General features: G+C 44.4%; 2 protein-coding genes and 1 pseudogene across 4 annotated transcripts in view; 2 read left to right on the plus strand and 1 right to left on the minus strand.

Annotated features, from left to right (window-relative positions):
- Nucleotides 1-1,817: 1,817 nt before the first annotated feature.
- On the minus strand, nucleotides 1,818-7,194 carry LOC139412558 (motile sperm domain-containing protein 2-like; annotated as a pseudogene).
- Nucleotides 7,195-7,333: 139 nt separating this feature from the next.
- Nucleotides 7,334-9,501, plus strand: LOC139414137 (gem-associated protein 8-like). Its single transcript, XM_071162018.1, has 4 exons — nucleotides 7,334-7,423; nucleotides 7,699-7,744; nucleotides 7,898-8,294; nucleotides 8,497-9,501. The coding sequence occupies exons 2-4, from the start codon at nucleotides 7,742-7,744 to the stop codon at nucleotides 8,754-8,756; spliced, it is 660 nt and encodes a 219-aa protein (XP_071018119.1). The 5' UTR covers nucleotides 7,334-7,423; nucleotides 7,699-7,741; the 3' UTR covers nucleotides 8,757-9,501.
- An 876-nt stretch (nucleotides 9,502-10,377) lies between these two features.
- LOC139412997 (neuronal membrane glycoprotein M6-b-like) overlaps nucleotides 10,378-27,968 on the plus strand; it is a 30,830-nt gene continuing 13,239 nt past the window's right edge. For 2 of the 3 annotated variants that reach the window (XM_071159945.1, XM_071159946.1), the window contains exon 1: nucleotides 18,368-18,502. In XM_071159945.1, coding sequence (XP_071016046.1) covers nucleotides 18,433-18,502 — 70 coding nt within the window. In that variant the 5' untranslated portion in view covers nucleotides 18,368-18,432. Of the gene's footprint in view, nucleotides 10,482-18,367; nucleotides 18,503-27,968 lie in introns of those variants that run through there. The other variant, XM_071159948.1, reaches the window with a different exon arrangement.

Below are 27,968 nucleotides of genomic sequence, written 5' to 3' on the forward strand. Positions count from 1 at the left end.
TGTCAAATCATACGATTATATTCCCCTGAGATCTGTAGCTTGTTTGTCGTGCAATGACTAAAAGCTGTTTTTGTTCTGCTTCCCATCTCACACAATATATAACTGTTGGTCCCCCCATTTCCATCCCTGGGGTTTTGACACATTGTAATTAGCTTCTTACTACACCCCCAAAATGGCTCACATACTCTTCTCTTTATGGATTTCTAGTATAACCAACATTTGGGTGGCAGGCAGACATAACCTACACAGAATGAGGACACATCACAAAACAGTTGTGGAACATGTTCTTTGGTTTCAAGCCAAGACCGACCAATGGCTGATATTACAGTTCATTAGTCTCCAAAGTGTCCAATAGAAGTATAAGAAAATGGTTTAAGCTACAGAACCATGGTCAACAATGACAAATAGAAGATGGGGGCAATACGATCACCACTTAACAATCACACATACTTTATCTAATGTGCCAGTTGCTGTAGATCTCTACATCTGTTCTTGGAAGGCCGTACCTCAGCATCAAAGGGGGAGTCAAATAGTGAATCACACTCAATTAGTACAATAACAGTCAAGATAATTACACAAGCAAACTACCAGTGAGAGAAAAAAACACCTTGTGACCACATCTGTCACACGGAATGCGTGTCAGCCATTAAATCGTCTATCTTTGTCTGAGGTGTATCACCAAGCCGCCATGTCCCCAGCTAATCAGTGGAGGTGTTGGCAGAAGAACGTTTGTTTCTCTCTCCATCTACACCTCCCTCCAGAACGCCTGTCACATCAGCGGAGGTGAAAGGTCACCCCGGCGCCATCTGCTCAAGGCGGGGGTCCTCCGCCAAGAGATGCCAACCACACACTGTGCAGTAGAGTAGTTAAAAACAACGTTGCCTATTTCGTTCAGAAAAATGTATGAACGTGTCACTCCCAATCCCTTGAAGTGAGTTTGATGTGGACTGCATAGTGACAGACAGGTGGTTTAAAAAACAACAACCCATTGATTACTTCCGTGAATATCTCAGAATGTGCATCAGAGCACAATTATTTTGCATTGGTGACAATGGGAGAGAAGTGAGTGAGTGTTATTATCTTTTAATCAAATCAATAAATGTGTTTATTTCATAGAGTGCATGTAGGCATGTAGGTAGTTGGCTGGTTCTGCTTCTTCAGCTGAATGGGGGGAAAATGCTACAGGACTGTTACAATGTAACAACTAACGTAAATTACACTGTGAAAACACCAAGATGACATGTTGGCTATAAAATTATATCCCTGGTCTTCCATTCATATAAACCCATAGTAAATAGTTGTAGTTAGACATAATTCAGAAGATAGGTTAAAAAGGTCCAATGCAGCTGTTTTTATCTCAATATCAAATCATTTTCTGGGTAACAATTAAGTACCTTACTGTGATTTTAACTGAAAACATGGTCACCAGGCAGGCTAAAACTCCATACCATCAAAACGGTCATGGCGAGAAGGGCTCCAGGTTTTGTCAAATTAATGTAAAATGTTTCCAACCATAACCTAATTTTCCTAACCTGCTACGAAAAGTCAAGTCTAACGTTAATTTGACAAAAGCTAGATCCCTTCTAGCCATCACTCACTCAAACAGCTCTTACACTAAAAGGGCATTATTATTACTTTCATAATTTCACAGTATTATTCCAACCTGATAGTGTGGAAATATAATTAAATTCAGTGTCCAAAAGCCATAGATTGGATTGCGAGTAGTTCCTCATATTTCTGCTCCAATCAGAAATCCACTTTCATCCTGACTCCACTGTAACTGGTCTTTGGTCTTCTTCCTCCACTGTAGGAAAGTTTCAAAATGGCCACTCCCCAGTGTACTGTATGTAGAGGGCGGAGAAGCCCAAGGCCGTCAGTGCAGTCACCAGTACAGTCAAGAGCTTCTGCCACCACAGGCAGCAGTCCATCTTCTGTTCTAGCCTGGAGCTGCTGGCCATCTACTGAAAGACCTGGGAGAGGAACAGAGGGCACCAACAGCAACCGGGGCATATTTTTAATTTGGCACCAAATGGAAGAAAACAGACCGAAACATGGTGGGACTACCTGCCCTTGTCTTCAACTGCAAAACATTTAAAGACATTTTCCCTTCCATATGGAACACGACCCAGGTGAAGTATCGGACCTTTTTCAGACCACAGACTGACTTCAGATGGACTTGATAGATTGAAAAGCATTTCAGCAGGCAAAGATAATAGTAAATATGAAATTGTCCTACTGCTACATTTGCATAATAAGGATGTGTGTGTGTGTGTATCAGTGTCTGTCGCCTGAGGTCACAACTCACCATGGTGTGCTTGTCTTGGTAGCCATTGATCTCCATTTTGTGAGACCTGTCAGTCAAAGGGCTGAGTGCCGACTTGATGCCCTCCAGCATGCGACACCGCAGCCTGAAGGTAAAGAAAGTAGAAGACCATTGGTGAACAGTCCCTACACATGCGTCCTCGAGGCCTTGTTGCTTTTAGTGACAGTCAACAAACCAGTACTCATAAAAACTGCTTTGAGTTGTGTTATATGTGTGTACAATGGATGATGCTACCTGTGCTCCATTATTTTAGCCTCTGGGACACCCTTCCAGAACTGGGCGAGGTCTGTGCTCCCCCCACCGCTACGTGGCTCCATCTCAGCAGCCATGATTAAGAAGCGATCCTGAGGAGAACACAGGAACCTTAAGAGTCAATCAGAGAGGACGGCATTTGACCACAAACAATCAGAGGACAGCAACAATTCCACATGGGCTAGTCCTTGACCTTCTCAAAACCTGAATGATGGGTTTGTACTACATAGCGACAGAGGAGATGGAAGAATTAGGGCTACGATATGTCGTACCTCCATGCAGGGACACAGTGATTTCCATACTCTCGCCCGCCCCACAACTGCTACTGCTTGGCTTCACCCTGTACTTCTCTGGGGCTGTGGTCCGCACCTGCGTCAAAACACAAACAAGGGTGCTCTCATACGAGTACATTGTAATGATGCAATCACACACTTAAAAAGAGCAACATGAGAACTGACCTTGAAGGCCACTTGGTTTTTGGTGACATTACTAAGCATGATCAGACATCTCTTCTCACCCTCTCTGTGGCCAAAGCACAAATCATCAGGACTGGAAAGAGAGAGTGTGGGAGTCACATATCATCTCCGTCTAGCAGCCTCAGTGTAAACAGTGGCCTCATAACCTTGAAAGGTAGTGTGAGGTCTGTGGTTGGAAACTGTGTGACTCAATACGTTTTGGAAGTGTTTACACTATACTGTGTGTATCAAGGCAAATACACAGAATCCAAAGCTAACCTGATATAGCGTAAGTTGCCTTTGAAAGTGATGGTTGGCCTACGGGATCCTTTCCATCTGATGGAGCCATCATTGTCCCCATCCTGTGCCAAGTATACCTGCCTCAGACAAATAGAAATAAAAGACACTAATGTTACTGTTGTTGATATCATTCAATGCACTGATGAGATTCGAAAGTGTAACAAAGCTCAGTATTAAAACCAAGGAGTGTCATAAGGGGAATGAAGGACAACATTTCTGGTTCTGAGTGTAGGAGAGCTCTGCACCAGAGTGTCCTTGGCCTCCTGGTCATCATCCTTTGACTCTGTGTCATCCTCTTGTCCAGTCTCTGGTGTGGGGTTCTGGAAGACGTCATCAGGCAATGGTGGGTAACTGAATTTGATTGGATACTGGGAGAAAATGAGAAAATAACTCCATAGTAAATGCAATGCATTTGTATTACATCAATTATTTATCAATGTAGTATAACGTACTGGTGATGAATTCTGGCAAGGTGTGTTGTTTGTATACATGCAAGTACGTGTGTGTGCACATACACAGTAGCTTTACATGAGAACATGGATGTATGACTCTTGTATGTCAGTCATGTGTCTGTCTTGTGCATCATATGCACTGTACTGAAAGTAACGGGCACGCATGTTGTCATGTTAGCCAATGGGCATACACAGATGTTTTAACATCTGCATGTGCTCAGTAGATATTTGGATGTATGGGGGTTATTGTGGCCATTGAGTGGTAAGTTACACACAGTTCCTCAACATAGTTCTGGATGTCACTCTTGGACACAAACTTCAGCTTGTCGGTGGCATCTTGACTGAGGGGGGGGGGGTGTAGTTAGTAGTATTGACTGCAGCAGTGCCATTGAGTGGAAGCATAGCATTTTCTTCTTTAAGTGACTCACCATTCATGATCCATGGCATCTCGTACTTGAGCATTTTGGCTGAAATAAAATAGAACACGTAAATAACACATTTTACATTCTCTGTAGGCAATAAGGGCATGCAATTGGGTTCACTGAGTCCTTTTCCACTATGGGACCAAATGCACCAGATGGAAGCCACAGGCAGCTTAATTGGGGAGGACGAGCTCATAGTAATGGCTGGAAGGGAATTGATGGAATGGTATCGAACCCATGGCTTCCATGCGTTTGTTACCATTCCATTTACTCCATTCCAGCCATTACTATGAGCAGTCCTCCCCTCAGCAGCCTCCTGTGTTGGAAGCCCACCAGAAGAAAGGGATACTTACAAAACAATCTAGGGTAATACACCTGGAAGCAATTGATTATATATTTGATCAAATCCATGTCTTACAAGAGAAAAGAAAAGAGAGAATTCCTATTGTTCAAATATTTTCAACAAATAAACAAATCAATCTTTCAACCCGGCATGTGAGGATAAACTTGTTTTGAAAGCACATAGCTGTACTGTATGTCTCCTGACATATTTTGAGCCCCAAGCTAAGGCATGACCCAGATTGGGCAACGGAGAATACTTTGTCTCAATGTACTCCAGACAATGCTACTGTTTATGCCGTCTTAGGCTCCCAAGAAACCACTCAGAGAGAAAAATGTTAGAATACAATTAATAGTCAGCATCTAGTATTTCAGAGCTTGCCATCTACCACATGTTTCTGCTTGTCATGCACAGTACATAATATGGAAAATAAATAACAGAACATGGATGAGTATAGAATAGGTGAGGAAAGTTCAGGTTTACCTTGGTGTCTTCCCAACGGTAGTTGAAAAGGAAACCAAAGACAAGCATTAGTGTGTATAGATCCACTCAGTGACTTGTTAACACAATGATTGGACATTGATACCAAGTTCCACAAAACAAATCAGCTAGAGGGGAATGAGAGGAGAGCAGACATCTTACAACGCAGCTTAGACCCGCTTCGGACATGTCAAAGATCACTGTGAGGGGAATCCCTGGTTCCCGTCGGGCGTAGCTCTCCAACCAGAAGGCCACGTACATTTTCTTCTCCGTCAACATCTTCACATCCTTCATGTGCAACTTAACCATGAACCAGACTGGGCAGACAACATACAAGCAAACCTCAGTGGCCTTCAAGGCAGATACCCAAATAGCTCAAAAAGACTAACTGTAATCCACCATACAAAAACTCAAGATTGACAATCCCAATCCTAACTTGAATCAGGAAACTACAATCTGAATAGTGAGATGCATGGAAAAATGATCACAGCACCCCAGAGGATGAGGCTTTTACAAGAGATAAAATGATGAGGGTGGCCATAAATTAGGTCTCAGAAACAACATTTTCACAACAGAACCTTCTTGAATGTCAGTGTTTAATTATTCTTCTTTTTTTTTAAAAATACATACACAGTTTGTTGCCCTCTTTATCATAGCCGTGGAGATAATGCATGCCAGACTCAAATAGAGACTTTTGAACAGAGCTTTCATGATGTCTGGAAGAGAAAGGGATATTAAAAAATGAATCAAACTGGACTATCAATGCTGTCTATAATAATAATAATAATAATACATATTACACTTATATAGCACTATTCATTACATAAAGACATTTCAAATCGGGAAACATCTTATCAACACCATCATGTTCAACTAGTGGAAGTATGTCAGCAATTTGCAGAATGCACAATAACAGGGTATGTCTCCTAGTCAAGCTATTCTACTGTTCTTTGTTGGAGCTATATGTTCATTAATACAGCTATACATTATGGGACAAGGCCACTGGTTGACATCAAGTCCCTGTATAATGTATAAGCAAAGGTCAATCCACCATTCAGTTTGAATTATTTTCTCCACTGAAGACTCTCATCGATCATCTTCAAGGTGTCCTCCACCACAAAGTGGCGCCACTCCAGATAACCGTCAACCAAAACATCATCCTTCCATAACCTGTCCACATCCCCGGAGTCATACTTGTCTGATGAGTCTGTGGGAAAATGGATGACACTCAGTATTATTACTCTGTGCGTTTGTGTGGTACATTGAATTCAGATGAGCTGCAGTGCACTGCTTCTGTCTTTTAAAAAAAACGTGTGATAGTTTCAGGTTAAAATACTCGATTTATGATTGGTATGGACAACTATGCAGCATCAAAACAGTGGCATATACTGAACACACACACACACACACACACACACACACACACACACACACACCTGGGTTGATATACACTTGGAAATGTGTAAATGCACATGGATTTCAGTGTTCTCTGGAGAAATGTTTGTTGGTGTTGCGCAATCCTACTTTATCCTACTCTATACACAAACAGCTGTCCCGGGACTACATATTCGATACGAGATCGTTTTCTTGTTTCCTGTTTTCTTTTGAATGTCCTGTTTGAGAAGAAATGTTTCAAAATATCGCAAATTCTACAACTTTTACAAATAGCTTGTCAACTTTGACTATTTTTATTATTAGGCTTACCTGCTTTGATAAAGCCGATCTTGCATCTCTCGTGCTCAGAAGACAAGAAACCAAAACCAGTTGGCTGACGCGCTGTCTGGGAGGAAGTAAATCATGATGTTTCAATGTCAGCTGTTACAGACAACTAACAGACAAACTGACACTCAAAATGCTTAAAAGCCACAATTCCATTTCGACAGTCTGACCCTGCCACTTTGATTGGTAAAGGCAAAATGAATGCAATGATTGTACAGTATGAGGTTGGATAGTTTTCAACATATTATGTAGTCAACACTGAACACTCAAACATTATAATGACAACAAAAACAAACAATTTAATTTAGACTACAGCTGTAGCAGAGCACATGCATGACGCACAAATTGCATTTAGAAAATATTTGGCACCTGTGTGTGTGTGCAACTGCCAATTGACAGGTGAACTTCTCTAGACCAGAGTTTTACCAAACTTGGTCTTGGGGCCCCCCATTACTGCACGTTTTGGGTATTGCCATAGCGATACACTCAAATAACAAACTTGCTATATATGTATTCGTTTTAACTACTATCCACTAGGTGGCACCATGTAGTCGTGAACTAAATATATATATATTTTTTTTAAATTCAAAGGCTTCTGGGAGATTTTTTTCTCCTGGTTCTTGGTTGCTGTATGCAGCGCGTGCGTTTGTCATCGCTTGGGTGTACTGCACTAAATGAAGGTAACTAACTATATACGTTATGTATCGTGCATTTATTCACAATGAGATCCCGTCTATAATAATGTTATAGCTATTGATGTTTGAGGATGTATCTGTTTTATTTCTGGCGTGTGTCTAACTGCCAGCTGCCTCCATCTTTGGATTGATATCGTTGTTCGCTGCTGATAACTTGCTTGCTATGGCTTCCCTGGAGCTCCTATGCAAGCCAGCTAACGTTAGCTTGTACTTGTTTTGAAATTAGGTGTATTATGACCACAATGCATTTCCCTTTACAGACACTAGCTGCGATCTAAACCACGCTGCAGGAGAAGCACCACCATGGTAAGGTACCACATTGGACCTTTTGGTTAGCCTAGTTCTGCACATTTCGGTTAGTTTTGCACGTGAACGTTGATGAAACAATGTATGTTGGTTGGATGTTATCAATGAACCATGGTGATAACAATGTCATCCATCCTCTGTTGTCCTGGACAGGAGGACCATGGTAGCATCTACTCCTGGTTTGCCCACCCTGTGTATGGCCACTACTGGCAGCATTACCAGCAGGCTATGAACTGGCACCAGAGACACAGGCAGGCCTACAGAAAAGCCTGGGAGGCTGCCTACAGGCCAGGTTACCCCCAACAGTACCCCACTGCCCCCCAACGCTATGCAGACTGGCATGGGGGAGAGAGTGGGGGGAGGAGGGCAGAGAAGACGGTCGCTGCTAAGGACCAAGTGGAAGAGGATTTGGAGGGGGGCACAGATGACGAGGAGGGGGGCGGAGAAAGTGGCTCGGACAGCGAGATCGAATGTGATGTCAGCAACATGGAGATCACAGAGGAGCTGCGGCAGTATTTTGCCCAGACTGAGCGGCACAAGGAGGAGCTCAGTGAGTGTGTGTGTGTGTCAGTCAGCCAGTCTACTTTTAAAAGTTCCACAATGAGTGTTAATAATTCTATCATCATATTGCTGTATAAGTAGACAACTTAATGCACCAATACAACTACATTTAATGAATGAATTACATGTCATGAATTATGAAGTATTCTGAGGCTGACTTTAAAAGCCTTGTCTTGTGTTCCTCCCCACAGAGAAGCAGCAGCAGCTGGAGGCGGAGCAGCAGGATAATTACGTGTTGGCCGACCAAGACCTGCACAGAATATCCTGGAACAGCAGGTCTCTGACCCCCTCTGAGCGGCCAGGCGAGCGCCGAGGCGCTGAGATGAAGAAGCTGTACGGCGAAGACGCGGCAAAGATCCAGGGTATGGAGACGGCCATGCAGCTCACCTTCGACAGAAACTGTGACAAGAAACAGCCCAAATACTGGCCCGTCATCCCTCTAAAACTGTAGCTCCATTACGGACGTCCATCTTCTTCCAATGGAGCCCACCGACACAGTTCCAGTTGAGACAACCCCCTGAAACATAGAGCTGAGAAACTGGGTCATGTTCAGTAGGGAGGAAACTGATTGAAACGGAGAGGTACTCCCTGCAACCTGATCACAAGTGCCTAAACATTCCCCTCTCACCATAACATCTTATGTCAACCAACATTTTTGGGGGGAATTTTGTTTCTGTCGTTCTTAGCCAGTTATTTCCGTTCTTCTGGTTTCACAATGAAATGACAAAATCATAAGACGCAGGCAGAAGAAGAGGACAGGTATACACAATTTGCATAAATGTTAAAGCTCCCCCAGCAAATTGAGTTTACAGACTCAAAAGTGAATCTCTTTTTCAGGCCACCTGTTCGGTCAACAAGCATGGTTTCACATCTAGGTAGCCTTCAATCTATGATCCTCTTATTGTTGAGGTAGTTTTTTTTGGGGGGGGGGGATTTCATTCCTAGTTAATTCAACCCTAAATGAAGAAAGATTGCTGCTAATTTGGTTTCACTAGATTGTTTTGATATCATCTTCAGACGCTGCTTAATAGCCTCCGACTCAATGTTTGTCTGCTTCTTTCTCAACATTCGGATGGGTTGCATCTGCCTCAGCGTGCTCAGGTAGAACAACGTGTTGGTTCCTTCCTGTGTGTCTGTTTCATATCAAAATCGTAAGCTTGTTGATCTAGTTTTGATTAAAGAATGTTTGTGATGAATTGAAACTCTAAATATGTTATCAGATTTGAAATGTCAAATTCTGTGTCAATGAGGCTAATGATCATTTAATTGGGTCTGTGTTCTGTTATATATGAGAATCCAGCCACTGAGTGGATTCTGGCATAGTTGTAGTGAAGGTTTTGGCCTGATTTTTTTTTTTAATGCAACTTCACCTAACCTTAGTCTTACTGTCACAGGAAACCAGGTGGTCCAACTGCTAGAAAATAGGCCAGCACACAGAACCAGAGTTAAGTCTACACACACTTGACATTTACATTGGGGTCATGGTGCAACAAACCATTGGTGGCGTTCTGTGTCAGGGTAGGAGTTGCAGAGGTCTTCCGTCACCTGCCATTTCACTCTTAGCCCACTGGCCATGGTTGCCAAGCCAAGAGGTCAAATGTGATATTTTATAGATAATTACCTCCCCTACCATAAACACTGAATTTACTTCTCTTGTCCCCTTCAAGTTTATTACATTTCACAAAAACACCCCCCCCCCCCCCCCCCCCCCCCCCCATAACATTACTATCCAGGTGAGATCACATCTGGCAGTGATTGGGAGTCCCATTGGGCTGCGCACATTTGGCCCAGCATTGTCCGGGTTTGGCGGGGTAGGTCGTCATTGAAAAAATACTTTGTTCTTAACTGACTTGCCTAGTTAAATAAAGGTTCAGTAAATGAATAAAAATACATCAAGAATGTCATAGTAGAGATCAAAATATGTTGAATGCAATTTTGTTGCAGACATTAGTAAGCTTTTCTATTGACTAAAAAAAAGGCCCAAGGCCCAGCATCGACGTCACTCACCCTTCCCCAGTCCCTATGGGATGGGGTGCATTGAATTCGGGGAGAGCGTTCGTGCACTGGTGCTCCAGCGCGCGACCTGCTACCCTGCACGAAACAGCTCCCTGCTTGCATAACTTTTTGACACATCGCATCCGCCAAGCACTGAAGTTCTACGAAAGTAACACAATGGGTAGGTGCAATTATTCATACCCAAATACTTTCCTTTTCGTTTCTTCAACTGGAAAAGACATGCCTATACAAGTTGTCTTTTTTTTTTAACTTCTTCATGCTTGGGTACGTTTTTAATGTCATAGCAATAGTGTTCAACAGGTTAGAGTGCTCGATTTAGTGGGCGTAGCCTACAAGCACGATCAATTGACAAGATTAAGGCGATGTTAAATTGATTTTCTTTATGGTGTCAAGTATAAATTCTATCATCTGAACTGCGCTCTCATAGTTAATTTGCCTAATCTAGTCTACAGGCTAATGCATGAATGCTGAGCACGTTCTGTGATTTGACTGATTTTACGCAACAACAATAAAAAATAAGAATCCAATAAACTAATAGGTTTACAGAATGTAGTGGCCTACAGTTACTAAATCGTTTATTGTTTTGTATTCTGTATGATATTTGATATTATATCAGGTTTTTCTGTTTACACTAATAAATTAAGTGCATGCGGTGACAGATCGTGTCTGTGCGAATCTGGGTGCACGTCCTCGTGTGTGTCCTGGCCCCTGTTGTAGCCCAAATGGATGGGAAAGAATTCAAGTGATCTGTCTCAGCTGTGGCCTTGGAATAATTCATTGAATACTGTACATTCTCCGCCGTGTATCCATGGAGTCTGATGGCAGACTACTCTCTGCCCCAACAAAGCCTGGGGATATTCTCGTTGCTGTGTGAGCGCTGAGTTATAAATGCAATGAATGAGTTTGACTTGTGACACGGACTGAATAATCAAAAGGGAACTATCGCGCTCTACACTGACTGACTACCCATGAGGATCTCACTTATTTGTCACTGCCCTCTCTGTTGAATGGAACCCAGATAGCTTTGTTTCTAGCTATGTCGTGTCATTGTTTCAGCCTTGGTCTGTTGTTATGGCTGACCGTGATAGATTTGCATGACACTGGCTGTGCTCTCTAGCAACAGCAGCCTTTAACACTCTGACCCAGGGAGGCAGTGACGTCAGCCAACCTCTCCAACAAGACACCATCTCTCTCTCTCCTCTCTCTTTGCTCTCCTCTCTGGTTGGTTTGGAAGCTGTTGAGTTACTGCTTCATAGACAGAGATGGCCCCAATTGGCTCATTTCTCTCCCCTGAAACTATTCCACAGGTACTGTGGAAATGAGAATGTGTTCTCAGTCAACTTACCTGGTAAAAAAATGGCCATTGTTTATTTAACTAGGCAAGTCATTTAAGAACAAATTCTTATTTACAATGACAGCCTAAGAACAGTGGGTTAACTGCCTTGTTCAGGGGCAGAATGACAGATATGTACCTTGTCAGCTCGGGGATTCGATCTAGCAACCTTTCAGTTACTGGCCCAACGCTCTAACCACTAGGCTGCCTGCTGTTGATTGTGAGTTGAGCAGCGAAGAGCCTCTTAAACACACACTTGACGAACACAAGCACATACACACACACACACACACACACCCTAGGTGAACTAACGTAGGATATTTGGGTAAACAGAGGACTGGAGCGGAGGTCTTTACTCCTCTCTCTTTCCTCTTTTACTCCACTTCTCACTGTAAAGAAATCTCCATGACTGCCATAGGCTGTCTGGCTACTGTAGCCATGCCTGTGGTAGGAGTCATTTCTGAGACTTTCATGCAACCATTGGTTTCAATGGTCTCTGAGATGGAAGATGGAGGGATCGTTGAGATGACTTGTTGCCATAGCGACACCTATGTATGCTGGGAGTTTAAAGGCACCATCTCAATCCTGTTACGTGTGATCTGGGGACACTCATGTGCGCGAACATACACAGGCCGAGCATGCCCATTTGTAGCCCTGTCAATCTTTATTTCCATCTACATGGGAACCATAATGATGACGATACTAACCTCCGAGGCCTGTACGTTCTCTCTCCTGCAACATTACTTATTATTGGCCTCTGAGTGATCGCTGTAAAGGATTCCATTGGAGCGACAGGCTAGGTGCAGGTGCAACATTTTAACATTTTCCTGGGTGGTGGGGGGGCGGGTTGTTTTGAAGCAGAGGCCCTGGTCATGTGACCCTGGCTTCCTGGCAGATATATGAAATGGGGAAGGGGTGGGGGGGGGGGGTACCTGCTGTGGGGATGTGATGTGACATCATGTTGAGCTGCCTGCAGTATCTGGGCCAGAGGGATTATGGGGATAGTCAGATAAAACAGTGGGGGGCGGGGTAGGAGGGCTGAGTTAAGCATGTCAGCAAAGCCATTGGTGAGATATTGTGAGTTGTTAAGGGAGACCCCACAGTCCCGCCTCAATTTCCATCCTCAGCTCCTTGGCTTTTGAGCTCTCTGACTAGAAGATGTTGTACGAGATAGACGGGAAAGCAAAATGCATTAATGATCTGTTTTATCAAACAGTTGTTGCTTCTCGAGAGGAGAGTTGTGACCTGTCCCCTGAGTTATTCAGACACTTTTATTCCAATGTGTCTCCATTCCTGGGATCTCAGTGTTTGTCTTGGAGTCTCTTGAACATTCAAACTCCCCTCCCCTCCCCTCCCTATATGACTCCCCTACGTATGTAACTCCCCTCCTCTCCCTATATGACTCCCCTACGTATGTAACTCCCCTCCCTTTCCTATATGACTCCCCTACGTATGTAACTCTCCCCATATGACTCCCCTACGTATGTAACTCCCCTCCCCATATGACTCCCCTACGTATGTAACTCCCATCCCTATATGACTCCCCTTCCCTATGTAACTCCCCTCCCTATATGACTCCCCTCCCCTCCCTATATGACTCCCCTCCCCTCCCTATATGACTCCCCTACGTATGTAACCCCCCTCCCCTCCCTATATGACTCCCCTACGTATGTAACTCCCCTCCCCTCCCTATATGACTCCCCTACGTATGTAACTCCCCTCCCCTCCCCTCCCTATATGACTCCCCTTCCCTATGTAACTCCCCTCACGTCCCTATATGACTCCCCTTCCCTATGTAACTCCCCTTACATCCCTATATGTCTAGGGATGGATGTTGGCTCAGCAAATTGTCAGCCCACACCGTATAGTTTAGCCAGAGTTAAGGTGAGGAAACTAGAGTTGCAGGAGTTTTCAGTTAGGCAGCGTCTGAGAGCCAAGTCAGACGCGACCGGCAGAGTTTGCATGGATGTACATGTGTGAGTGGATCTGTATGTGTGTGAGTGGATCTGTATGTGTGTGCTCTAGTTAATCTGTGTGGGGAGTGAGTATGAGCAGGTAAGGTTGTCAGCAGGATTGGGAAAGGTGCCGCCAGAACCTACAACTCCCCCTGTTGATATTTAGTTACTAAGGATGAACTCTCTCCAGCATCCACGTTCAGAGTCCCTGATGAGAGGGAGCTAGGCGTCTCCTTAGCGACCGCCAGCGTAGGGGCGGGGCGAGAGCGTGCGGAGAATGGCCTGGTGGGAAAGTGGGTCATCCTGCCAGATTACGTCCCGTGTGCCCGGCCCTGTCCTCTCTGCCCCGTCTAACCAGGGGAGCAGAATTAGGAGTCGCTGCTGTGTTACAGCCCTCCATGTCCCCCTAGTCCCAGCTGTGGTTGACTTAATCAGAACACTCATAGGCACTCTCCCAGCCAACGTTTCCCTTTTACAGGGAGCAAAGTCAATTAAAACAGCCAGGATTAGATGAAGCTTCAGCAGGAGGCTCCTAATGCCCACTCCCAGATAATGTGCATTGTGTATGTGTGTTTATATGTGTGTGTGTGTGTGTCTGTATTAGTTAGTTTTTTTGGTTGCTGGTGTTTGTGATCAGTCGTCTGTGTATCGATGAAACTCCATCCCCACCCGATAGGCAGTAGACACGCATATCATCACTGGACAGGTTGCTGTCCCAGGTGAGTAGGATACGAGACTCAGACGACGGTTCAGAGAGGGTTCAGGGGTCAGACAAGGGCAGCCCATTGGTGGAAACGCAGTAGGCTGGAGTAGGGTGACCGAATGGGGGTCATGAGAATCATGGGAACTTGTTCAAGAACATGGGTGTGTCTCAAATTGCACCCTATTCCCAATATACAGTAGTTCACTACTTTTAGAGAACCATTAAATAGGGAATAGGGTGCCATTTGGGATGATGCAGATGCATGCAGAATGCCTCTAGGGGTGGTGTGCTTGGTGTTCTTGGTGCATTGTGAAAATCCTGTTTTCTCTCCTTCTTTTCTCTAATGGATGGAGAGCCCCGCAAGCGGTGGAGGGGAGCAGGTCCTCGGGGGCTTTAAATAACTCTGAGAGGGAAGGAGACAGAGGCGACAGCTTGAGGCGTAGACAAAAAAACATGACCGTGTGTTCCAAAGCCTCTGTCAGGGTGGCCATCCACTAACTCTTGGGGAGAAGGTCTGTAGATGATGCCATAAGTTGACCTGCTGATGACCAAGACAGAACATCCACCCACAGGGCTGATTATATCTAATGCCGTTTCTTTTCCAAACTTGACTAGGCGCTCTTTACAGCCATCCGTATTTAGCTCGGGATTTCAAAGATTTGCACTTCGTTGACTTCAGCTGTCGGAGAGAACACCGAAGACGTGTCCTAGGAACCGATCGCATCATTAGATTCATAGATTTCAATCAGCTATGACTGTCGTCATGTTGACATGTCACCATAGCAACAGCGATTGACATCCACCTTGGGCTGACATAATCTCTCTGTTGAGTCGATATTTGAATCGACTCACATGTTGACTTGTAGAAGATCGGACCGATCCATTTTTCCAAGTCAGACACACATTACATATCCTTTAATGGAATTGGTTAAGTTTTGTAAACCGATTTCCAAAATGGAGGTGCTTTGGGAGTGGGACAGAATTAGAGGACATAACTGCAGTGTTGTTTCCAGGGACATCAAAGGGAGGCCAGGCTGTTCCTTTCTCCCCATTAACTCCACATCGGAGGGCATAATGGAGACGTAATGGCCTCATTACTGGGAGAGTGACGACCCCATTGTGGCTCCAGCGGCTCTAGTTCCTCTCTGTTCCACAGTAATGAGGAAGGAGAGGCGTCCCGGTCCCACTCCTTAATTCATATTCAGAGTTTTTTTTTAAAACTATTATTTTGTGGTCATAAGAAAGTAAGTAGTAATTTCCTCTGAGGAATTAAAGGCACGGTTCCATTGTTGAGCTCTTTTATAAAGGGAAGCCATGTGGCTGACATCTTTGGTTCAGTGCATTTTCTGGGACATAGAATGAGTCAGCAAAGTCTAGTGATCAGGGTGGCCTGATCTAAAGAGAGAGCGACAGAGAGAGTTAGTTATTGGCCTGTCTAGACCGCATTTGTTAGTCCTTAGTGGATAATTCAGTCAGTATACAGGATGCAGTCATATGGCTACAGAGGATTAATATACAGGGATATTAAATCCCTACATTCCCCAATGACCCTCCCAACCACAGACTAACCATAGAAATATAATAACTAGAACAGCTGTTTTTGGTTTGACACTATGGTCAAGGATTCTATGCTTGGGGCTGATATCTACTCTACTTGACCAAAGCCCAATGTCTAACTCTGCAGGAGATTTCCAGAGGGGATATACAGTATTGGCTTGACCTGTTATATCTCCTAAATTGGAACAGATTGGATCCGAACCTCAAAGAGTGTGTAGTGTGTAGTGTGTAGTGTGTAGTGTGTAGTGTGTGTGTGTGTGTGTGTGTATTATGTGTGCAGAAGGAGAGAGTGCCAGGGCCCACTGTATCTCATCTTCTGGACAAGTGCTTAATCTGTGACCCAGCATACGGGATTATTGGATGTGGGGGGAAATGGACCCTGAGGTCCACCCAGGAGGTTTGCTGTTTGCGCCCCCTCTATGACCATTGGATGGTGTGTGTGTGTGTGTGTGGGGGGGGGGGGGGGGGGATGTCTATGTGTGCATGTGTGTGTGACGATATTCAACCTTCAGGAGCTATAGTGTTGAACTGCACTGCCCAGTGCTCAGCTCAGCCTGAGCCTCCATGTGAAGATTTTTCCACCACATATTGGACCCTCAGAGTCTGACTCCTGATGACATTCTGTAAAACACCTGTTTGTGCTCTGAAAGCCCCTTTCCTGGACAGTTGTGTGGCTCTGCTACAACAGACAGAGCACGAGGCTTTGTCCAGCTAGACAGCAAGCGTTTGAGCTGCATTAGGCCACGTGCATCAGAATTAATACCTTATTTAAGAGGATTCGGGGCAGATGGCGTCCCTTTGTTTGAGGATGTGTGTGTATTAGAAAACGAGCTGAACAATAGTACACAGAGCAAATGAATTCAAATTAAAAATGAATATGTCGTTTTTTTCTTTGTAATTTTATTGTCCAGCATGAATTATCTTATATTTTGTTAGGATGGGGAAGTCTGTAACCATCCCCCAAACTGTAGGCCTATACACCAGAACTACAGATCAAATAAAGCCTAGACTATTCTGTATTATATTCTCTCTCTCTCTCAGTATCTCCCTCTCTCCTCTTCTCCTTCTCTCCTCATCTCCCTCTCTTCTCACTCTCTCCTGTTCTCCCACATCTCCCTCTTCTCACTCTCTTCTCCCGCATCTCCTCATCTCCCTCTTCTCCCTTTCTCCTCTTCTCCCACATCTCCCTTTCTCCTCTTCTCCCTCTCTCCTCATCTCCCTCTTCTCCCTCTCTCCTCATCTCCCTCTTCTCACTCTCTCCTCTTCTCCCACATCTCCCTCTTCTCCCTCTCTCCTCATCTCCCTCTCTTCTCACTCTCTCCTGTTCTCCCGCATCTCCCTCTTCTCCCTCTTCTCCCTCTCTCCTCATCTCCCTCTTCTCACTCTCTCCTCTTCTCCCACATCTCCCTTTCTCCTCTTTTCCCTTTCTCCCTCTTCACCCTCTCTCCTCTTTTCCCGCATCTCCCTCTCTCCTCACCTCCCTCATCTCCCTTTCTCCTCTTTTCCCTTTCTCCTCTTCTCCCTCTCTCCTCATCTCCCCCTTCTCCCTCTCTCATCTCCCTCTTATTTTCCCTCTCTCCTCACCTTCCTCTTCTCCCTCTCTCCTATTCTCTACTCTCTGTAGATCACCCACTCTCTCTTTCTAGCCCTCTAGTCACCAGATGGAGAGTGGGCGGTGTGTGTGCGTGTGTTTTTGTGTGATAGCTTCTGTGCGTTAGTGCAAGTGCATATGTGAGCGTTGACGTGTGTGTATTTTTGTGTGTCAGTACTGTGAGTTTGCACATTGGTGCATGTGTGTGCTAACAGATACAGCCTGCGGTGCAGTAACCTATAACCCTGATTTTTAGGGGGGTGACCCTATCTGTATCTCTCTCCTTTTTTTTCTCTCTTTCTCTTGTTTTCTTTCTCTCACCTGTGTGATATACACTCTTAGAAACAAATGTGCTATATAGAACCTTATATAGAACCTTATATAGCACCTTATATAGAACCTTGAAGGGTTCTTCGGCTGTTCGGAAAACCCTTTGAATAACCCTTTTTGGTTGCAGGTAGAACCCTTTTGGATTCCATTTACAGAGGGCTCTATATGGAACCCAAAGGTTTATACCTGGAACCAAAGAGGGTTCTACCTGGAATAAAAACAACGATTTATCATATGGGGACAGCTAAAGAACCCTGTTGGAACCGTTTTTTCCACAAGTGTAGGGATGCTATGTGCCTGGAGGCAGGGATGGGTCATGTGGTTGAGTTCATTCTATACTATAAAATAGGGTGGGCGCTCAAAAATCTACCGTGATCAACGTTTTTATCCATCGCCGAATTGGGATTGCAAGTGACATACAGCCAACGCGTTAGCTGGCATCGTTTAGGGACCACTAATCTGTGCAAAATTGGACAAGACCTTTGAATCTTGAAATGGGATTGTAGCCTAGTATATACAGAGGAGCTAAGCTTGCAAGGGAGAGAGGGTGAGGGAGGGAGGGAGGGAGGGAGAGAGAAAGAGAGAGCAAAGTCAGAATCCAAAAGACAGGGAGAAAAAGTATTCAAAGGAAAACATTCCAAAATGGATGGGACGAAGCCAGTCATGGAGTCTACCACAGAGGAAAACCAAGAGGAGAGGGAAGAAAGCAAAGGTACGGAATGGTCGTAGTTGTGATACGTAGCATTTTTGCGCGTTTCAACCGCACTGTTAGACTACTGCGCGATTTAACCTACTTGCAATGGCTTCGCTTCACGTGACACAAGAGCGCTGTTTTCTCCTCCGGCACCGTGGGGCATCTGTTTTGTTAATTAAGAGCCTTTTGCAAATGACAAAGAATATTAAATAACATTCATGTTTTTTGTGTCCCATCGACGTTGGTTTTTATTTGGACATGTTTTGCGCGACCAAGATAGAGGGGAGGGCGGAAGGCGCGCTCTCGGTTTTATGGAGCAGAGTTAATGCCAATTTGCTTTGCTTTGCTGCAGCCATGTAGAATCACCATTACCCTGCTTTTCAATAATGTGAAAATTATAAATTAGTCGGGTTACCCATCAAAGACGGGGTTGTCTTCTTTGTATTTTTTTTTGTCTCAGGTGAGCGTATTGGTGTGGGCTAATGGGCAGGTGCATGGACCACTGCTGTCATCATTGCGAAATAACCGTTTCACAAAGGGATTTTGCCATAGACGTGGTCCTCAATGTGACTGTCATTGTTATCTTTGGTTTATGGAATAGAGAGATTAGGGTATTTTGTTCGAGTATAAGAGGATGGAGGGCGCCCGTGTGTTGACGACCCGTGTGTGATGTTGATAAAAAAAATACAAATAAAACACATCCCTCTGTGAATAAGGGATCAGCGACACATAAACTGGGGTCCCGATACACTTGACACATACCGAGCTCGGTCCTCTCGTTTCACATGATAACACTCGTAAAAACGGCAGCTTTTGCCCACCATTGTTCATGGAATGACAAATTATAAATGGTAGCCTTTAGGCAAGACATAATATTGTTTCCGATATATGATGGGTTGTCGTTGCCTTTGTCCATTTACCAAGCAGGGGGTGGGGCCCAATGTATAGGAATGTACATAGGGATTACATTTGTTTTTGATATAGGCTACTGGGGCAAAATAACACCCTTGCCCAGTCATTACCTCTCGGTAATCAGATAACAGGCTGAATTGTCCATCACCTCAATTAGGCTACACTATTTTACGATCACTATTTCAATCAATGTGTTTTATACAGGCTATCCCTTGGCGCTACAGCCTACTAAATCTAATAGCAGCTGGTTATATTACCTCCCTGTGGCTGAGGTCAGGAGTTGAATGCACAAATCTGATCCTAAATCAGTTCTTAGGGGGCAGTGTTATGTAGCAGCTAAAGCTGTGTCCTCAGGGCTGCTCCTTTACCCTGCCACCCCATCCATCCACCCTTCTGTTTCTAGACATTTAACCCTACACTCTTCAGGGAAAGAAGTGTTCCAAAAGCGTTCTTAGGGTGTCCCCATAGGAGAACCCTTTTAGGTTCCAGGTAAAAACCATTTTTGGTTCCAGGTAGAAATTGACTTATTTGGAACCAATTAACCAAAAGGGTTATTTATACCTGGAACCAACAAGGGTTCTTCAAAGGGTTCTCTTATGGGGACAGCCGAAGAACACTTTTAGGTTCTAGATGGCACCTTTTTTTTCCTTCTAAGAGTGTACAACATACACCAAGGTTTTCACTCCATCCCCCATCCATTCAATGCGTTGTTCAGATGTGGTTACGTTTGAACATGTTTTACATAGAGATTTACATTCAGTAGGCATACATGCTACATACTGTATGTCATAGGGCTTTCCATAGCCAACAAAAAGCCTACATTGACCTAACCATAATTACTAACACTAACAAAATCCGTGTTTGGGAGTAATGAACTATACATATAGATTTTGCAGCAGCTTGGTGGTAGTTGGAACTAAATTCAGATCTTGACAGTGTTTTCAGTAGTTAATTACTGTTTTGCCATGTATATAGCAGTGTAGCTAACTACTGGAACTACACACTACTGTTTTTGCTAAATGAAACTATGGGTGAAGTAGGCTATAGCATCCTTGCCTTTTCAGCATCAGACCTGCCTAATTCTCACTTAAAAGGGTTTTTGTGTGTAATAGGCCACATCACACATGATGTTAACATCTGACTCCACAGTGGTCTGTTTTTGCATCTTCTAGTCTATGACATTTCAGATTTAGATATTATAATTGATCAAAAAGTAGTTTGGAGGTAGTGAACTACAATTTCAACGTAACTTTAGATAAGTCAACTATGTTTTCCTTAAAGGGTAGCTTTAGTGTCGTTTAACTTCAGTTTGAAGTAGTTGGTAGCTTGGTAAGTTGTATTAGCTAGCTTCCCCAATACTGTATAACATCTCCTTATGAAGTTCTCCTGTGGTGAATCATCTTACATGACACTTGCAGAACTAACGTTCTACAGGATATGTAGCTTATCTCTACAAAAGTAATGTAACATGATATCCTATGGATTGGTTAGGGGTATGGCTGTGGATGGCATTCACAGTGAGGGAAGGGGCTGTGTGGCTGGCAATCTTTTCACAATCTACAACTGGAGTATATTCTACAACTGTGGACATTCCACCATAATCCTCAGCATCTCTAAAATGGAAGAGATTTATAGGGACAAGGGCAAGCAGTTGAAGCTCTGCCATGTCATGTAAGAAGCTTGTGTCTTGCATGTTTCAAGTGCCTCGCCTCCATTGGGGATCCAACAACATCAGTTGCACAGTAACAGCTGTAGATTCAGGCAACCAGACAGCCTCGAGGTACCTAACCAAAGCGTTCTTGTAGGCCTAACACCTCAGTTGAGGCATCCGTCACAATTTCTAATGTAATCTGATCAAAGATGTGACCTGACATCCCAGCCCCTTGCAATGGAGTCTATGAAACATATCTGTTTCAGTTGGGCTTAATTGTACTCCAATATAGTAGAGGCTGTGAGAGAGTTTAAATTATTATAGGCTATATCCCTACTATCTGGACCTGTGGTGCCTCAGTACAGGGACTCCTCTCTGACCCTTTTGTATAATACAGGATAGTTAGTTATTCTCTCTCTCTCTCTCTCTCTCATTTGGCCTTTCCTATTCCCTCCTCTTCCGCTCACTCTCTGCCACCATTTGCCGCTCGGTCAGTTCACCTCCGTCTCTCCCTCCCCCTCTTCTTCTCTTTCTCTCTATGATGTCACACTGACTTAGCCAGGCATACACCTCCTATTCTCCCTGTATCGCACAGGAAAGTAGGGAGGGGGCAGGGGGTAGCATGTTCTCTCTTACGTAACGCTTCGCTGCGTTGCCATCCACATCTTCAGATCACAACCGTGAGGGATTACATCATCATCACCACGGCGATAGGGCGTAACAGTGGAGAGCTGATGGGTTCTGTATAATATATGAGTCGTAGAGCATTTTTCTCACTACCGTTCAAGCTTAACGCAGGCAGAACACTCGCAGCGCTATGCTCCCTTGTACTAGTCCCTCTACTGTACTGAACCTCTGTGTAAAGATTCTCAATGCAATGTATCCAACTGCAGGATAAGTGGATGCCATCAAATCAAATTATATTGGTCACATACACATGGTTAGCAGATGTTAATGCGAGTGTACGGAATGCCATTGGAATGTAGCACTGTAGGTGGTGTGTGTGTGTGTGTGTGTGTGTGAAATTCCCTGGTTACATTGAATGCTGTTACATGCACACAATAATGCAATTTTTGTGGAAAGTCAGATTTAAACGTTTACATGCTTTGGAAGAAGAATGATTTCCCTAATAATCCTGTTTACATGGATACATCTGAAACAAGACTACCTGATGGGACTGATGGGATAAATGCAGAACATCGACAATCAAAATAAACGTTCTACCACAGCGGCCATTTCTTTTTTTTATTTGGACATATAAAGTTTGTATGTGAAAACTACACTGAACGAAAATATAAACGCAACATGTAAAGTGTTGGTCCCATGTTTCATGAATAAAAGAGGGGGGCGGGGGTTGTTGATGCTGAGAAGTATTTCTGTCTGTAATAAAGCCTTTTTGTTGGGAAAAACTCATTCTGATTGGCTGGGCCTAGCTCTCCAGTGGGTGAGCCTGGCTCCCAAGTGGGTGGGCCTATGCCCACCCCTGGCTGCACACCTGCCCACGTTCCGATTTATATTTTTGTTCAGTATACTTTAAGACGCATACATTCAGTTGTCCCGAACTCACTTCACTCGAGTTAAAGAGAGAGGCTCGCTCGGCTGATGCTAGCACATGCACAGATCAAATACACAGCTGGAAAGCCGATTTTTAAGTTGTTTACATATCCTAATAATTAGCTAAATTGCTCAGAAAACCATAGCCGTATGCTTACTTCGATTTTGACCTTACCCCAACTAAGATAAGCAGAGGAAGGTGTTTGAATGACTATTGCCTAATCTGCCTACTGCTATAATCAGTTTAATATACAATTATTACTATGCATGTAAAAGTACTGATTGAGACACATTCAATGGTGATGACAGTGTTGAGAGTGGGCCTATGTGAAATATTGTGACCAATGTTGATTATGAGTCTCATTAAGATTATCAATGGAGAACTTCTTAGGTGTCTTTGTTTTCTTGATGAGACTCTGCCTCTATCGGCGTGAGCGGGGCGCGATGTCACAGAGTGTCTAGGGTGGCGTTCTGCTATCTCCATGACAACATACTGTATGTAGCCAAGGAGGTGCTATAAGGGCATGTTCAAGACAAACACTCACCCACACAGTCATTCAGCTCACAGAAGGGTCCGGAAAGGTCCAGCTGAGGCCCTGTGTATATAAAGGTCCCTAACCCTTCAGGCCTGTTTGATGAACGTGGGGGAGGCGGAGGTGGGAATGAGAAGGGGTGAGGGAGGTGTGAGCAGGCTTCCAAGTTCTTTGTGTGTTGGCTTGGTATCTCTCTCATGTCACGGTTGTCATCGGCAGGTCTCTCAGGAAAAAAAGGTGCTATCTAGAAGGGTTCTATCTGGAACCAAAAAGGGTTCTCCTATGAGTGATGCTTTCGCTTGGTAGGATTTTCATGCTGCTGGCTATATGTTTTTTTTTTTCTCGCTCTCGCTCTCTCTCTCTCTCTCTCTCTCTCCCCATCTTCCCCTTTCTATCTTTTTCTCTGTTCATTTATTCTACCCAGTCTCTTCTAATTTCTCTCCTTGTCGCTCTCTCTTTCGTCTCCTATTGCTCTTTCATTCAGCTTGCTACATCCCTTCGTCACCCCCACACTGTCATCTCTCTCTCATCTCCACTATCTTAATTAATCTCCAAGCCCTTCAGCCGTTTCTCTCATGCTCTCTCTGACACACACACACACACGCTGTCAGCCTCCACCTGGGGTGTGTGTGTGTGTGTGTGTGTGTGTGTTCATGCATGCATAATATGTGTATTTTAGTGGGAGTGTATCCACATGCATCTCCTTAGTCTGTGTGAATTAAATGATGTATGTTTTAGTCCTTTGTATGTGTCTGTTAGTATGTTTATGCTGTGTGTTCATTTTGTCTACACTATGCTCTATGTGGGTATATGAATAGCACTGAGTGGCAGGTTGGCGCAGCATGCATTGTTCCTATGCAATGCCAGTCTCCCTGGCCCTCTTCCATCGCCTACTGATGCCCAATCTGCTCGCTCTACTCACATCCCATAAACCTCAGTGTGCCCAATTTAACTCTCGTCATCGTTAACGATGACATCAATCCATCCAGGATCATAAAGAGAGACAGCTAATGTGATTTTACCCAGCGACTACAAAGATTTGGGAAATGGAGCGAAAGACAAAGAGGATATGGCGTATTAAGGGGAACATTGAATGAAAATCTATTCTATGGAAATGGGCTGCATGATACTATGTGTTATTCCCAAATTGTTAGTAAAACCATTCTCTTTAGACTCTGGTTCACTTGTATCTGTATAGTAGGGAGATAGGCAGTAAATAGACCATAGAGGCGATGAGCTGTGAGCTGCTCTGACAGCTGATGCTTAAAGTTGGTGAGGGAGATATGAGTCTCCAGCTTCAGTGATTTAAAACTTATTTAATTTAAAAAAAAAATTTAAAAACATTTTTGCAATTCATTCCAGTCATTGGCAGCAGAGAACTGGAAGGAAAGGCGGCCAAAGGAACAATTGGCTTTGGGGGTGACCAGTGAAATATACCTGCTGGAGCGCGTGCTACGGGTGGGTGCTGCTATGGAGACCAGTGAGCTGAGATAAGGCGGGGCTTTACCTAGCAAAGACTTAAATATGACCTGGAGCCAGTGGGTTTGGTGATGAATATGAAGCGAGGGCCAGCCAACGAGCGCATAGAGGTCGCAGTGGTGGGTAGTATATGGGGATTTGGTCATAAAACGGATGGCACTGTGATAGACTACATCCAGTTTGCTGAGTAGAGTGTTGGGGGCTATTTTGTAAATGACATCGTCGAGGATCGGTAGGATAGTCAGTTTTACAAGGTGTATGTTTGGCAGCATGAGTGAAGGAGGCTTTGTTGCGAAATAGGAAGCCGATTCTAGATTTAATTTTGGTTTGGAGATGCTTAATGTGAGTCTGGAAGGAGAGTTTACAGTCTAACCAGACACCTAGGTATTTGTAGTTGTCCACATATTCTAGATTAGAACCATCCAGAGTAGTGATGCTAGTCGGGCGGGAGGGTGCGGGCAGCAATCGGTTGAAGAGCATGCTTTTAGTTTTACTAGCATTTTAAAAGCAGTTGGAGGTTACGGAAAGAGTGTTGTATGGCATTGAAGCTCGTTTGGAGGTTTGTTAGCACAGTGAAAGAAGGCCCAGATGTATACAGAATGGTGTCGTCTGCGTAGAGGTGGATCAGAGAAGCACCAGCAGCAAGAGCGACATTGATATATACAGAGAAAATAGTCGGCCCAAGAATTTAACCCTGTGGCACCCCCATAGAGACTGCCAGAGGTCCGGACAACAGGCCCTCCGATTTGACACACTGAACTCTGTCTGCGAAGTAGTTGGTGAACCAGGCAAGGCAGTTATTTGAGAAGCCAAGGCTATTGAGTCTGCCGATAAGTATGCGGTGATTGACAGAGTCGAAAGCCTTAGCCAGGTTGATGAAGATGGCTGCACAGTACTGTCTCTTATCGATTGCGTTATGATATCGTTTAGGACCTTGAGCGTGGCTGATGTTCACCCATGACCAGCTCGGAAACCAGATTGCATAGTGGAGAAGGTTCAGTGAGATTCGAAATGGGCGGTGATCTGTTTATTAACTTGCCTTTCGAAAGAGAGGTTGAATAGGCTAGTAATAGGGGTTGCAACAATTTTACCAGATAATTTTAGAAAGAGAGGGTCCAGATTGTCTAGCCCAGCTGATTTGTAGGGATCCAGATTTTGTAGTTCTTTCAGAACATCAGTTTTCTGGTTTTGGGTGGAGGAGAAGTGGGGGGGGGGGGGGGGTTGGAGAAGTTGCTGCAGGGGGTGCTGAGATGTTGGCCAGGGTAGGGGTAGCCAGGTGGAAGTGTGGCCAGCCGTGGAAAGATGCTTATTGGAATTATCGATTATTGTAGATTTATTGGTGGTGACAGTGTTTCCTAGCCTCATTGGTTCCTGACTCTACATTGGTTCCTGACTTCTCTGAAAAGTTGCATATCGCTGGGGCTATTCGATGCTAATGCAGAACTCCACAGGATGTTTTTGTGCTGGTCAAGGGCAGTCAAGTCTGGGGTGAAACAAGGGCTATATCTGTTCTTAGTTCTAAATTTTTTTGATTGGGGCATGCTTATTTAAGATGGAGAGGAAAGCACTTTTGAAGAGCAACCAGGCATCTTCTACTGATGGGATGAGGTCAATATACTTCCAGGATACCCGGGCCAGGTTGATTAGAAAGGTCTGCTCACTGAAGTGTTTTAGGGAATGTTTGACAGTGATGAGGGGTGGTCGTTTGATCGCGGACCCATTACGCACGCAGGCAATGAGGCAGTGATCGCTGAGATCCTGGTTGAACACAGCAGAGGTGTATTTAGAGGGCAAGTTGGTCAGGATGGTATCAAAGAGGGTGCCCATGGTTATGAATTTAGGGTTGTACCTGGTAGGTTCCTTGATAATTTGTGTGAGATTGAGGGCATCTAGCTTAGATTGTAGGATGACGGGGTGTTAAGCATGTCCCAGTTTAGGTCACCTAACACTGAAGATAGATGGGGGGCGATCAATTCACATATGGTGTCAAGGGCACAACTGGGGGCTGAGGGGGGTCTATAACAAGTGGCAACGGTGAGATACTTGTTTCTGGAAAGGTGGATTTTTAAAAGTAGAAGCTTGAATTGTTTGGGCACAGCCTGCATAGTTATGTCATACTATCCAGGTCTATCTCTGCAGTAGATTGCAACTCTGCCCCCTTTGGCAGTTCTATCTTGTCAGAAAATGTTATAGATAGGAATAGAAATTTCAGGACTTTTTGGTTGCCTTCCTAAGCCAGGATTCAGACATGGCTAGGACATCCGGGTTGGCGGAGTGTGCTAAAGCAGTGAATAAAATAAACTTAGGGAGGAGGCTTCTAATGTTAATTAACATGCATGAAACCAATGCTTTTACGGTTACAGAAGTCAACAAATGAGAGCGCCTGGGGAATGGGAGTGATGCTGGGTGCTGCAGGGCCTGGGTTAACCTCTACATCACCAGAGGAACAGAGGCGGAGTAGGATAAGAGTACGGCTAAAGGCTATAAGAACTGGCCGTCTAGTACGTTCGGAACAGAGAGTAAAAGGAGCAGGTTTCTGGGCGCGGAAGAATAGATTCAAGGCATAATATACAGACAAGGGTATGGTAGGATGTGAGTACAGTGGAGGTAAGCCAAGGCATTGAGTGACGATGAGAGGGGTTTTGTCTCTAGAGACACCATTTATACCAGGTGTGGTCACAGCATGTGTGTGTGTGTGTGGGGGGGGGGGGGGGGGGGTGGAATATAAGGGCGAGCTAAGGCATATTGAGCAGGGCTGGAGGCTCTAAAGTGAAATAAGACAAGAATTACTAGGCATATTGACATTAGGGAGAGGCATGTGTAACTTGGCGTTCTTGAGCACAGGGACGATGGTGGTTTGCTTGAAACATGTGGGTATAACAGACTGAGACAGGCAAAGTTGGTAATATCAGTGAAGACACTTGCTCCAATACGTCTGGCCCTGCGATCTTGTGAATGTTAACTTGTTTAAAATACATACTCACATCAGCTACGGAGAGTGTGATCACACAGTTGTCCAGAACTGCTTGTGCTCTCATGCATGGTTCAGTGTTGCTTGTGTGTGTGTTTACGTGATTCCCCAGCTATCACATAACATTCTGAGAACCATATGTTTCTTAGAGCTTGATGAGAGCATGGTTGTCCTATGGTTATTTTGCATACAACCTTCCCATAATGTTCTGGGAATGGTGCAGGATACCCAGCTAGCACATAATGTTCTGAGAACCATGTGTTTCTTAGGTGGGAATTTCAGTCTAACGTTTCCTGCAGGTTTCCTCAGGGTTCTATTTAAAGTAACGTTCTCAAATTGTTCCAAGAACGCTAAGAAACAATGTTTTTTAGTGGGACTTTTTGT

This window comes from Oncorhynchus clarkii, chromosome 7 (genome assembly GCF_045791955.1).
Source record: "Oncorhynchus clarkii lewisi isolate Uvic-CL-2024 chromosome 7, UVic_Ocla_1.0, whole genome shotgun sequence".
NCBI classification, from domain to species: Eukaryota; Metazoa; Chordata; class Actinopteri; order Salmoniformes; family Salmonidae; genus Oncorhynchus; species Oncorhynchus clarkii.